At 47.5% G+C, this 12,925-nt stretch overlaps 1 protein-coding gene across 1 annotated transcript in view; it reads left to right on the top strand.

The window, feature by feature from the left end:
• The first annotated feature begins 258 nt into the window (after positions 1-258).
• Positions 259-12,925, top strand: part of LOC146355642 (vomeronasal type-2 receptor 1-like) — a 31,147-nt gene continuing 18,480 nt past the window's right edge. The window contains exons 1-4 of the mRNA XM_084829950.1: positions 259-790; positions 5,353-5,644; positions 7,286-7,830; positions 8,373-8,487. Coding sequence (XP_084686076.1) covers positions 573-790; positions 5,353-5,644; positions 7,286-7,830; positions 8,373-8,487 — 1,170 coding nt within the window. The 5' untranslated portion in view covers positions 259-572. The remainder of the gene's footprint in view (positions 791-5,352; positions 5,645-7,285; positions 7,831-8,372; positions 8,488-12,925) is intronic.

The following is a 12,925-nucleotide window of genomic DNA, read 5'->3' as shown; positions in this document are numbered from 1 at the left end:
TGATCTTGGCTCTTTTGTGTGAGTTTTTTGCATACAAGCCAGGGCAGGCTCACCTTTCCCCCTGGACAACCAGAAGATGGAGCTGCCTGTGTGACTTCTCACAAACATGTTTTTCTCCAGTTCTGCAGCTCGCCTTGAGGCACTCAGAGAGTCCATGAAGTTGCAGCTGTGAAGCTTCCCCTGATCATTATCAAAAACACAGTGATCTATTCTAAGTCTTGCCAAAGCTCAAGAGATGTTTTGCTTCCTGTTTTCCTTGGAGATGTCAACATCAGAATGAAAGGCAGCTCCAGGAACCCTCCTGCACCATGCCTGAAAATCTTGGTGAATAAAAATCTCCTGTGCTCCCGAGAGCCTGGGCTCAGATTTAGACAGGCCGAGATGGCCATCCCTGTGGGGTAGTTTAGTACACCACCTCCCACCGCTGCCTATGGCTCAGAATTGGATGTCGTTGTAAAGACACTGCAGCCTCGTTCTCGCAAGACTTTTCTCACGTCTCCCGATTAGCTGGCTGTGGAGGTGAAAGGAAACTCAGAAAGCAGGAACAGGAGCAGGAGGGAGGCAGACCCAGAATGATATCATTGCTGCTGCTGCTGTTGCTCCTGCTTCCTTATGCGGCCGGTCAACTGCAGGAGACGGACTGCCTGAGGACTCAGAAGAAAGACCAAGAGTTAGGGTCCTATTATTACCGGCCAGGAGACTACCTCATCAGCGGAGTCCTGTCTTCACAGTATTTCGTTTGCAACAAACCATACGTTTTCTCTGAGTCCCCTTTAACCAGGGTTGTCAAGTAAGTGATGCTGATGATGTAATGCTTCCCAATGCGCACTCCGGTTGTCCCCATTTAGGGGAGACTGTCCATCTTTTCTGGTATCTCTGGTCATCCCTGATAAATTGCTCTCCTGACTTTTGCCACTCTGTCCTTTTTGAAGAAGAATTCGGAGCTTCATTAAAGTGAAAGCATCATTTAGTTCAGTACGCTCATGTATGACTGGATCCATGGGGTTCCCTTGCATTGTTTCAGCCAAAAGAACCAGCAGCCTCTTTGATAGTAAATGTTGTGCTAAGAAACAGGCTGGAGCTGGGGAGGTTCTTTCTTGGGAGTGGTCCAAATGCAAATGTCCGCACAGAGGTTCCCTGTCTGGAATAATTACAGGGCCATAGTTCTAAGGCTGAGCATCTTTCTTCCTCATCCACCACAGTACGTGACTGTAAATCCTACTGCGCTCTGTGGGATTTACTTCTGAGGAAACCACGTGTGTGTGTGTGTGTGTGTGTGTGTGTTTATGTAATGGGCGTTAGACCCATTCAAGATAAAACACAAGAGATAATATCAGGACACAGGGATAGAGTTTCTTCAGTTTAGCTCGTACAATCAGCTGAGTGCTCATACGCATGATGATTAGAAAATAATTAGCCACCTCTTCGTTAAGGTAGCTGACTTTTCCCAGGACAGTGAATGACCAATCTTTCCTCAGAATGCCCTGGGAAGTTAGTCAGCAGAGCATACAGCATATGGCCTCTCAAATCAGAATAAAAATTACAATGAAAGAGTCCTTGGGTCAGAGTTGCAGGGACTCCTGCCTTACACAGACATGATCTGCTTTGCAATGGAGTTTCCCAAAACCTCCCTTGAAATGCTGCCGCTGGTCAAAGATTATGTCTTGCATGAATGAATGCTTCATGGCCCTGTTTATTCTGAAGAGACATCAAAGACGAGGGTGAAGTACCAGAAGTAGGCAGCGTCACATGTGGTCACTGGGGGAAAACGTTCTGCTGGGCAGGAGTGTAGTTTCTGTCACTCAGTATCATCAATTCTCTGAATCAAGACTGCAGAAGCCTGTGGTTGCTCCTGCGTTAGAAGAGATTCAAGCCAAACACCAGTTTAGTCATTTTGTGTTCTGTGCATAGATTCCCTATAATGGAGAAAAGGCTTCTGGGATGGCAATGAACCAAAGCCCTTGGTTATCTTTTTGCTGATCTGTTCATTTAGGTTATTAGAAATAGGAGAATTAAGAATCTGTATAATGTGTCTCCAAATTTTGTCCATCTATATCCGTGTATATCAAATATACGGTTGCAGATCATCAGCACCGCGCTACCCCTCTTGGATTATTAATATGTAGATCTCTTCTTCTTCCCCCACTCCTCCCGCTGAATATAACGTGGGTTAAGACTATTAACATCCTTCGTGCTATTAAGGACTAGTTAATATCCCAGACTGGCTGAGTGGCTGGTGTGGAAATTCTCTTCTATTTGAATGCCGTCTTAAAATGGGGTAAAAACCTTGAAATGCCTTATAGCTTTCTGAGGCATTGTATATTCTACACTTTCTTCCTTCCTAAGAGGACAAACTGTTTTCCAAGAGACACTGTACAAACAGGAGAAATGATCCTCCCAAGTAGCCCATGTAACTCTTGTGGGAAAAAAATCCAGACAAAATCTGTCAAACTGCAGGAGCTCGCCTATCAAAATTAAACCTCCTAGAAAAAAGCAATTTCTGACCAGTTCTACTTCAAAATTGCCACAGGCCAACCTCAAATACACTTCTCCTCCACTATGAAGATTCAGACTGGTCTGTTGAGGCATTTTCTCAACATAAGGAATAGAATCTACTCCCCCACCCCCAACCTCTGCTTATAAGAGAATACGATACCCCAGTTTTCTCCTCCACAACTGGAGTGGCACAGGCAAAAAGGCGCTTGTCTTACTAGCCACCCACCTTGCTTTGTTTGGTGGGGGCTTCTGAAGTCAGACTGCTAAAGCTGATCTCAGGGTCTGGGCAAGGGTAGATGGGAGGATACGATCCTTCAGGTAGCAAGGGGGGGTGTCGGGGGGGCAGATTGAGCATTCGGGGGCACCAAGCTGAGCTGAGGGGCTGTGTTTTTTGAATATCCTGTCTGCAGTGAGCTAAGATGGCAAAAGCAAGTGTCTGTAACCCTCCTTTTAAGGTTCTAAAGGTTGTGTGACTACCGACTGGAAAAATGGTGATCCTTCCAGAAGCGTTAAAGAGTGCTTCGTTTTCAGTTTCCACTTTGATGTTATTTCCAGTGAGTAAAAGTGAGTGGGACACAGCTTTTCTTTGAGGCGACGTTCGCGAGCCCTTAACACTTCATATACTGTATACACTATAAGGTCTATGTAGGTAATAATAAAAAACATTGTTATTTTTATTCATACATACTGAAACAGCATGGATAAGAGGGCACAGTTAATCTATGACATCTCCTCCCCATATTACTCACTTTTAAGTCTCTATGGGTGATATTCAGTAACAAAAGCTTGCAAAGCTAAAAGAGAAGTGATTTAAAGATCATTTTGGGGAAAGGAGAGAGTGAAGCTGAACTCAAACCAGAAGTGAAATCCCTTGAAAGTTGAAACACAGAGAACGATAAAGGCAGGAAGAAGGAGACCCGTGGACCCGTGCATGCCCATGCCCACACGGGTGCACACAGAAGACCTGAAATTAGCATTTCTTCAAAGCATTTACTTACTTTTAAATATGCCAGCCTACTTTACCATCATTTGATTGGTCAGTACATACCCAGTACATGTCCCTCCAGACACTTTTCATAGGCATGTCAGAGAATTTCGCCATGAATCTCGGGGAGGAGGAATGCCAGCGCATTCGGCCCCCCGAAATTGGTGGCAAAATGGTCTGCCCCCCCGCCCCCCCGGGACGGGACTTTCCTTTGGTGAATCTCCCTGGCGGCGGCGGCTCCAGCCACGGTTCGGCGGCCGTTCAGCGTCGGATCGGTGTCGGTGCAGCGGCGGCGGCGGACGCTGCTCTTCCGACCGGCACCCGCCGCCGCCATTTCCAGTAAAAAAAAAAAAAAAAAGCAAAGAAACGTGATAGGCTACGTAAAGATTTATGTAGCCTATCACGGCTAGATTTTAAAAAAATACTGTGATAGGTTACGCAAATGTTTACGTAGCCTATCACGGCTGAGTGAAAAACAAAACAAAAAACCGCGCGTACGCAAATGGCGGCGCCCATGTTCGCCGCCATTCCCATTCCTTATTTTGGCATGTGCAGTCTACTTAAATATTTACGTAGACTATGGCGAAAATAAGGGGAACGCAAATAGCGTAGCGTCTAGCATTGCCATTTTGATCTCCCTCTCAAACACCAGAAAACATGGCACGATGCAGAAAAGAAAAGGAAAACAAGGCCTACAATGGTGGCTAGTGACTTGCATACATGTTAAAAAGGGTTATTTTTTTAAAAAAAAATATATATTCCACCATCCCCAACACAGGAGGAATCGGAAATCATTAATGTTTTAGACTTTAAAAAAAGTGCTTTTTTTCTTCACAAACTCTGATCCAAACAAGGTCACTGAAACATACTCCCAAAGTCACTTTGGACAGAGAGACTTTTTGGACTTTTTTTTTTAAAATAGCTGTGGCCATATTGATTTCCCTCTCAAACTCCAGAAAATATGGCATGATGCAGAAAAGAAAATGAAAACAAGGCCTACAATGGCTGCAGGTTTTCTACCCTTCCTCCTCAACATCCAAAATCAAAAAGTGACAGGAGATCCTATTGATTTGCATACAAATTAAAAGGATTATTTTTTTAAAAAAAGTTTTCCACCATCCCCACCACACTCATGAGGTATAGGAAAGCATCAATGTTTTATACTTAAAACAAACAAACAAAAAGATTTGTTTTTTCTCCACAAACTCAGATCGAAAAAAGGTTGTTGGTACAAACTCTCGAAGTCACTCTGGACAGAGAGAGGGGTTTGCTTGTTTGCTTGCTTGCTTTTTCTTTTTATCCTCCGGTTTCTCTCCCCATAATTCACCAATAGACCTGGAAATTTCATGGCATGTAAACGCAACACTTCTTCTGGCACATGTATTTTTCAAAAACATTGGTGAAACCATTCTGAATGATACCCCACCCCTATTAGGATTCTACATGACAGAATGATTGTTTTTACAGATAAGCCTTAACAAAAGAGATGTGTGCGCGTGTGTGTGTGTGTGTGTGTGTGTGTGAGAGAGAGAGAGAGAGAGAGAGAGAGAGATTACCTATCTAAGTATAGTCAGACAGACACTTATCTCCTTGATCCTTGCAATCTGCCAACATCCCCGCTCAAGGAATGTGGTACAAATATCTCCATCTTTCCTTTCATCAGGTAAAAGGATATTGAATTACCTTGCAACACAGGTATGTTTGCTGTTCCCTATGAATGTCCAAAGCATTATGTGATGATCGGCCTACTGGGATTGAAAAAGCATGAAAAAGAATTTGAGGGTATAAAAGAAAGAAACTGAGATTTGTTTTTGTTCAATGGAGAACGACAGCACAAGGCATTGCATTTAATTTTTGTTTATTTTTTGCAGTTTCCACGCTACAAGGCACTGGCACATCCTGTATTTCATGTTTGCCATTCAGGAGATCAACCGGAACCCCAGGCTCTTACCCAACATCACCCTGGGCTACAACATCTACAAGTCCTTCTTTGACGGAAGTGCCACCTCCTACGCCATGCTGCAGCTCCTTGCTGGGGGTGAAAGCAACATGCCACATTACAGCTGCGGGAGGAAGAATCACCTGCTGGCCGTCCTTGAAGGGGCTGAATCGGACCTCTCCCTCCACATTTCCTCCATGTCGAGCATCTACAAAATCCCACAGGTGTGAATGGGGAGCGGACAGGAGGCCAGGTGCATAGAAAGGGGAGCTGAGCCCTGCTTGGGCTCAGCTCTCGCTGTTCAGTCCCTGTGCCTCCTGGGAATAATGGTTCTCTGGAGCGCGTGTTGGAGGTGAGTCATGGCAGTGGTGGAGCTCTGGGATGGGAGGCCAGGCATCCCTGGGGGCAGGGATGGCAGGAGACCACGGAAGCTGTACTAGACATAGCCAATCACGGCAAAAAAACAGGAACGCAAAGGGCGGCCACCATAGCCACCAACATTTGCATCCGCAGGCTCTGCATGCCTGCGAATGCACCTGGCTGGCAGCTCTGCCGAGTCGCCGCAGAGCAAAGCCAGCTGTCTTAGGATTTCCGTACCTCCCTCCCACTGGGTATCATCTTTGAAAAGGTAAGTGACTTTTATACATCCCTACCGACAACGGCCGAGCTCCTGATTTCTGAACTATCGCCAGCTTTCAGCGGAGCCTTGAGGGCAGCCCCACATAGAGATGCACTCTATGTGGGGCTGCCCTCAAGGCTCCTCTGAAGCACCTGTACCATGGTGAACAAGCTACCCCATCCAGGAGAGGCCGTAGCTGGTGAACCAGCTGAAGTTGGCAAAAGACACTCCAAGCTGCATGGGCCACGTGGGCCTGCAGGGACGATGGATGTAGGACTCCCCCCAGATTACAAACCTGATCTTTGAAGGGGAGTGCAGCCCCATCCAGAAGAGGCAATGGCCCTATCTCCTGGACTTGGGAACCAGTGACCCACAGGGCTTCCGTCCTCTTCCAAATCCCCTCATGACTACTCCCAGTGAATTCATACAGATGTTGAGCAATATTGGGGACAAGTTGGTGCCCTGTGGAACCCTGTAACTCAACTGCCAAGGGGTCAAGAAATGGACACCAACATTACTCCCTCAAATCAGCCCCATCGTTTGAGTGAAACCATTGTAAGCCACTTCTTCCACTGCCCTTCCCACAGCCTCGATCCAGCAGGAAACCATGGTCCATGGTACCTAAAGCCAATGAGAGATGGAGCAGAATTAGCAGAGTGGCATTCCCCCATCCATCTCTTGATATAGATCATCCAGCAGAGCAACCAAGGCTGATTCGGTCCAGTAACCAGGTTGAAACCCAAAGTGGGTTTCTTTGGTTCTCATGTGGCCCCTGGATTGCTTTAATTCTTGAATAAAGCTCCTGTGTGCTCCCCAAACAGAATCTAGAACATAGTTGGGGGCGAGGGTAAATCTATCCTTTTCAGTTCCCTGACGCAAGGCAGCGAGCAGGTCTAACCTCCATTGACTGGTTCCTGAAATGTATCACTCTACAGTGTTTTGAATGCGTGTACAGGACCCCAGTGTTCCGCTTGGGCTGCACCACAAATGGAGCTTGAGATATTTTTGTACTCCCTGTCCATATATTCTGCCTCATACTGACAGGCATTGATTTAGATACTATTTATTTATTTATTTATTTATTCATTCATTAATTCATTTCATTTATATCCTGCCTTTTTTCCTCTTTATGGAACCCAATGTGGGGCACATAATCATCCTTCTATTGTAGCCAAAATTATTTGACCTTCATCCAGAAAACAAACTGAAACTAAACCACCATCTCTGACTTTACTTTGCTCCCTAGATGAGTTATGGCACTGCTACTCCTGTTTCTAATGACAAAAGTCAGTTCCCTTTTGTCTACCGCATGGCCCCGAAGGAAGAAACCCAGTACCCGGGGATCGTCCAGCTGCTCCTGTTCTTCCAATGGACGTGGGTCGGTCTCTTTGCTCCAGACACTGAGAATGGGGAGAGGTTCCTAGGTGCCTTGACACCCCTGATGATCAGAAGTGGAATTTGTGTCGCTTTCTCCAAAAGACTACGACGACATTTCTTAAATTACATATTCCAGATCGACCTTTCTTTCTTGGGGAAAGAAGTGAAGGTAATTGTTTACTATGCGGACTCCCACTATGGCCTCTATCCATTGACGTTTATACAAAAAACACTCGAAAAGAACCCAACTGGGGCAAAACTCTGGATCACACCAGCTTTTCAGGACATTAACATCAACTTGTCTCTTCCACCTTCTAAATTCCATTTCCTCCACGGTTCTTTGTCCTTCATAATGCAGACTAAAATTATGACAAAATATGATTACTATGAGCCATTATCCTCTTCTCTGGAACTGTTTTGGGATGAAACTTTTAAGTGTTTCAGTTCAATGCATGTTTTGTCGATGAAAATTTGGACAGGTTGCAGAGAGAAAGAGAAACAGGTGACGCTGCCCCAGGAGGAGATTGAGAGAGCCCTGTCTCAGGACAGCTACGTAACTTATAGCAGCATCCAAGCTGTGGCCCATGCCTTACATGCTGCATATTCATCCCGACCCAAGCGGATGTTGTTGGTGGGTGATGGAGAAAGGCGGGAACGTCAAAGGCTGCAACCGTGGCGGGTATTCCCTTTTCCTTTGGCAACACCTCCATAAAGACGCATGATAAAGATGACCAAACGTGGGTTAGAGCAGATAATTGTTCCCTCTGCATGGCCGTGCAGACAGGCAGTAGACCCTGTTTTCTGCCACAGTTAAATGCTCAAGTAGCTTCCGTCCTCCAAAAAATCCCTTACAAATGAAGCCCCAGGCCCATCGAGAAGCAGTTGTTGTTGTTTTCTGAAGCACCATCAGGATACAATCTCTTGACTTTGCAGTCAACTTAATGTTTTTGTTGTAGAAGACCCATTGGGATCGATTTCTCTGGTCGCGGTCTTATGAAGTGCACAGGGAGTTTGCAGCAATGTGCCCCCTCTTACATGTCCTCCGAATATAAGCTAGCTGTGGAGGATGGGGTATGTCCAGGTGGGTGCAGCCTGTGGTAAATAGGGATGTCACAAGCACCCACCTTCATCTTGGAGGCCAGCAGACTCCCCCCACCCAGCCCCATTGACCCTGCTCACCGAGCCATGTGGCGCTGACAGAAGGGGTGTACAAAACACCTCTTACCTGTCTCTGCTGAGTTCCACAGGTGGGGGGAGGCGATCTGTTTCTCCCCACAAAATCCTCGATGGGGGCGAGGTGATCCATTCCTTCCCCTGGAATCCTGCCCGGTTGGCTCCGCTCTGTGGCCAGGCTGTGAAGCCACCAGCCAGGCCAACCCACAGCGGGGCCTCCAGCCGCTGCCATGTTGGTGCAGACGCAAATGGCGTCCTGCGTAGGGGATGCCATTTGCGTTCCTACACAAGCCCGTGATAGGCTACGTAAATATTTATGTAGCCTATCACAGCTAAAGCAGGGGCGCAAATGGTGTAGGGGAAGACATTTGCATCCCTGCTTTAGCCGTGATAGGCTACGTAAATATATATGTTCCCTATCACGGGCTGGCATAGGGACGCAAATGGCAGCTGCCACGACAGCCTCCATTTGCGGCCGCAGCAGCCCAGCAGCCATCGGAGGCATCGCCGGAGCCGGAGCAGCAGCCAGGTAGGCTCTGTTTCATGGGGCTTTCGTGGGGTGGAGGGGTGGGGAGCTCCATTCCACCATGTATTCTAGGGGGCCGAATTCACTGTAATTCGCCCCCCCTGGGATCCATGGTGGAATTCTCTAACATCCCTAGCTGACAGAGCTGGGCGCTGAGCAGCTGGGAACGGCCCCGAGTTCTCACCACACGCACCCCAACCATTCTCACTCTCTCCTCCTTGCAAGGGGGAGATGGCATATGTGGCTGGGGTATATACAGCACTGAGGCCTCATCTTGCCCTATCAGCTGTCAAGGAAGCCCTTACCAGCTGGCATTGTCTGGATGAGGCCTCAGCACACCACCTTCTCTAGCCATCTTCTCCTTGCAAAGAGACGATGGTAATAAGGGATGTACGAAAGTCACTTACCTGTTTGCGGATTATGCTATTGCTGGGGGGAGGCGCTCCGTCCCTCCCCCTGAAATTCTGGCCGGGGGGGGGAGGCACTCCATCCCTCCCCTCCCCCGAATCCTGGCTGGCCGGCTCTGCTCCGCGTTCCCCTTATTTTTGCCGTAGTCTACGTAAATGTTTACGTAGACTAAGATGAGCCAAAATAAGGAACGCAAATCGTGGCGCCCATGGGCGCTGCCATTTGCGTACACGCGTGTTATGTTCTTAATCAGCCGTGATAGGCTATGTAAACATTTATGTAGCCTATCACGGTGTTTTGGAAAATTTAGCCGTGATAGGCTACGTAAATCTTTACTTAGCCTATCACGTTTTTTTTTTATTTTTAACTTGGAAATGGTGGTGGCGGTGGCAGCCCGTCGGAAGACTGGCCTCCGCAGCTGCCGCCGCCGAACCACTGCCGGAGCCACCATCGCCAGGAAGATCTGCCCCAGGTAAGTCCCATCCCGGGAGGGGCGGAGGGCCATTCCGCCACTGATTTCGGGGGGCCGAATGCGCTGGCATTCAGCCTCCTGTGATCCATGGCAGAACTTTCGTACATCCCGAAAGCGAAGCAGCTCGTCGCCAAGGCTCCTCAGTTCCACTTGGATCTTCAGAGGCATTCTGATGCCTTTTGAAGCACACACAGCCCATCTCCAAAAGGTAGCAACTTGCAAAAGATATGCGAGGGGGAGAGGAGGGGGAGGCGGGAGGGGGAAATGGTGAGCCTTGGTGAATGGCATCTCCAATTGCCAAATAAGGGCAGAGTTTAACCCAGCAGTCTCCAAACAGTGACAGTGGTGGAGGAGGGGGGCAGAATTGGAGTGGATTCATTGGAGAGTTCAGTCTGCTTTCATTTCAGTGTGTGTGTGTGTGTGTGAGAGAGAGAGAGAGCACTAATTAGTTGGTGGTTTTGGTTTATGGCGTGTTGTGCGTACATGGTGTGCGTGCTTGTACTTTCTTCATCCTTCCAAATCCAACTTTTCTTTTCTTTCTTTCTTTCTTTCTTTCTTTCGTAGATCCTTTATTTGAAAAACCAAACACTTGAAAAGTACGGAGTTTGAGTTTCCCTCTTTCTGGTTCCTGGTTCTTTGTCTCTCCCCTCCCCCTTCTCTAATACGTTTTACACTTCATTCTTTTCTTTACTGTTTATTTCAAAAAGGAGAAATACAATAAAAACTACTTTTCCTTCCCTTGCCTCCTTCTTTCACTTTCACGACACCCTTCTCAATTTCTTTGCCCTTACTTTCATTCTGCCTAGATTTTTCACTCACACACAAGCACACACACTCCTCTCCTGTCCTTTTTCTTGGCTCTCCTCCACCTGCCCCCCTCCTCCTTTCCCATTTTCCTTCCTTTCCCATTTTTGATCACATTTCCCTTAAACAACAGCAAGAACAAGAACAGTTAAAAACCACGTTGTCTTCTGTTGTCCTCCTGCCTTGCTTGTAGGTAGTCCAGCATTTGCTTTTCTTTTGCTTCTCGCTCGCTCTCTCTCCTTGTGTGTTTGTTTTTGTGTTTGTCTTTGTGTTGTGCTCAAGCAAGCAGTGTGTGTCAAAGTATGACACAGTCCACATTTCAAAAAGCAGTAGGCAAAGCACTACACACACACTAACATCTATCATTTGAATAACTCAAAACCACCCTGTGTTGCAAAGCAAGCCAGCCCAATATGGGGCAGTCAGCTGCTCCCCCGGTCCAGATAGTGAGTGCTGGTGTAGTGGGGCAGCTGAATGCAGAGGCAAGTTGCAGTGCCCAGTGGTCACTGACCGAGGAGGCACTTCACAGCAACCTACAGCAGAGATCAGGGACAGTGACCTCCTCCACTCCAACAACTAACTTCTCACATTATTATCCCTGCTGAGTTTGGTTTGTAATTCTGAGAAAAGCACATTGTAGCAGTGCCTAGTGCAACAACTCCTTTGCCAGACTGTATGAAATTTGGCAGGTGGAATCCCCTCCATGGGGGATGCCAGGTTCCCAAATTTCATGTGTTTAGCACAAAAACTGTAAACCTGACAGCCATTTCTATTTTTCAATGCCAGTCAAAGAGAACATGTCATATCAGAATGATTTGGATATCCAAATCGAGCTTTGGATTGGGGTCTGAAGAGAAGCGGAGGGGGTCAGAATCAGCCTGAAGCAAAGCAGGGCTGCTTCAGATGGTCCAAAGTCACATCCAAACTGTGATGGGGACTGTGTTCACAGCTCTGGTTTTGGATAACTGCTGCCAGCCCTAATACCCCCCTTTGGCTAGTGGTCTCAAGAGGGAGGGCGGTGGCAGCCCAGATGCAGTTCCTGATTGTCTAGCCTCAGGAAGGATGACCAATCCAAGAAGGATTGTCTTGGTCTCAGGAAGGATGACCATTAAAAGAAACAAGGGGAAATCCACGCTGCTGATTCTACTCAATCTCACATCCCCTTTGACATGTCTGTTTCCTGTTTCCTAGCTGAGCAGTGCAGAGGAAGCTGCTCCAGCTGGTCTCGGGACTATAGAAGCAAGCAAGCTCCCAGAGAGGGAGCGATCACAGCAAGTGAACAGGGAGAGCAGACAGGACTTGGCCAAGGGAGTTGCAGGGGAAGAGGCGATGAAGGCAAAGCAGGGAGTTGGGCTGGAGTAAGCCCAGGGGGCTTTCCTTTCCCTTCTGAGTCTCCGTGTGCACCCCATGTGCTCCTGAGAGCTAAAATTGAATTGAGGGGGTGTGGCCAGAGTGATTCCTGCAGCTGTGTGGGCAGGAAGTTTCAGCCTGTGTCCCACCTCCCAGGTGAGCAGAGCAGAGGAAGTTGCTCCGGATGGTCTAGGGACTATGCAAGGAAGCCAGCTCCCAAACAGCAAGCCATCAGAGGGAGTGAACAGGGAGGGAAAACAGGAGTTGGCCAGGGGAGTTCAGCAGGGGAGGTCAAGGGGGAGGCAGCTAATGATGGGGGGGGGTTATTTATTTTTTTAATCATTTCCTTGTAACACACACTTCCATACCAGTGGGGCTGTGTTTTTCACTTCCAGTCAATAGAGGACGAAGCACAGGCTATTCCAGTACAATCAGAAAGTGAGAAACATAAAGCTAGAAGAGCAACAGCAAGCTCAGACAGAATAGGAAACTGCTGAGGCGAAGAAAAATGAAGAAAAGGATACTCCTTGGAAAACCGTGACAATTAGGAGCAGAACAACTGGAAGCCACTCTAGACCAGTGGAAGCATTGGAACTACAGAATCATTTCCAGGTACTTGAGGATGAGGCTGGAAGACACCGTGCAGAGGAAGAGTTACAGGGGACCCCGCTGAGAGCAAGTAAGAGGCTGAAGGTCAGTCAAACAGAGGCAATGAAAGCAAGGCTTACAACAGGAAGAAGAGATGACTACTAGTAGTGGGAGATTCCTTGCTGTTT

This window comes from Heloderma suspectum, chromosome 2 (genome assembly GCF_057233095.1).
Source record: "Heloderma suspectum isolate Gila_16-S chromosome 2, 16-S_ref, whole genome shotgun sequence".
Classification (NCBI taxonomy): Eukaryota; Metazoa; Chordata; class Lepidosauria; order Squamata; family Helodermatidae; genus Heloderma; species Heloderma suspectum.
Note: the sequence above shows the minus strand (reverse complement) of the source record. Positions and strands in the feature narration are given on the sequence as shown.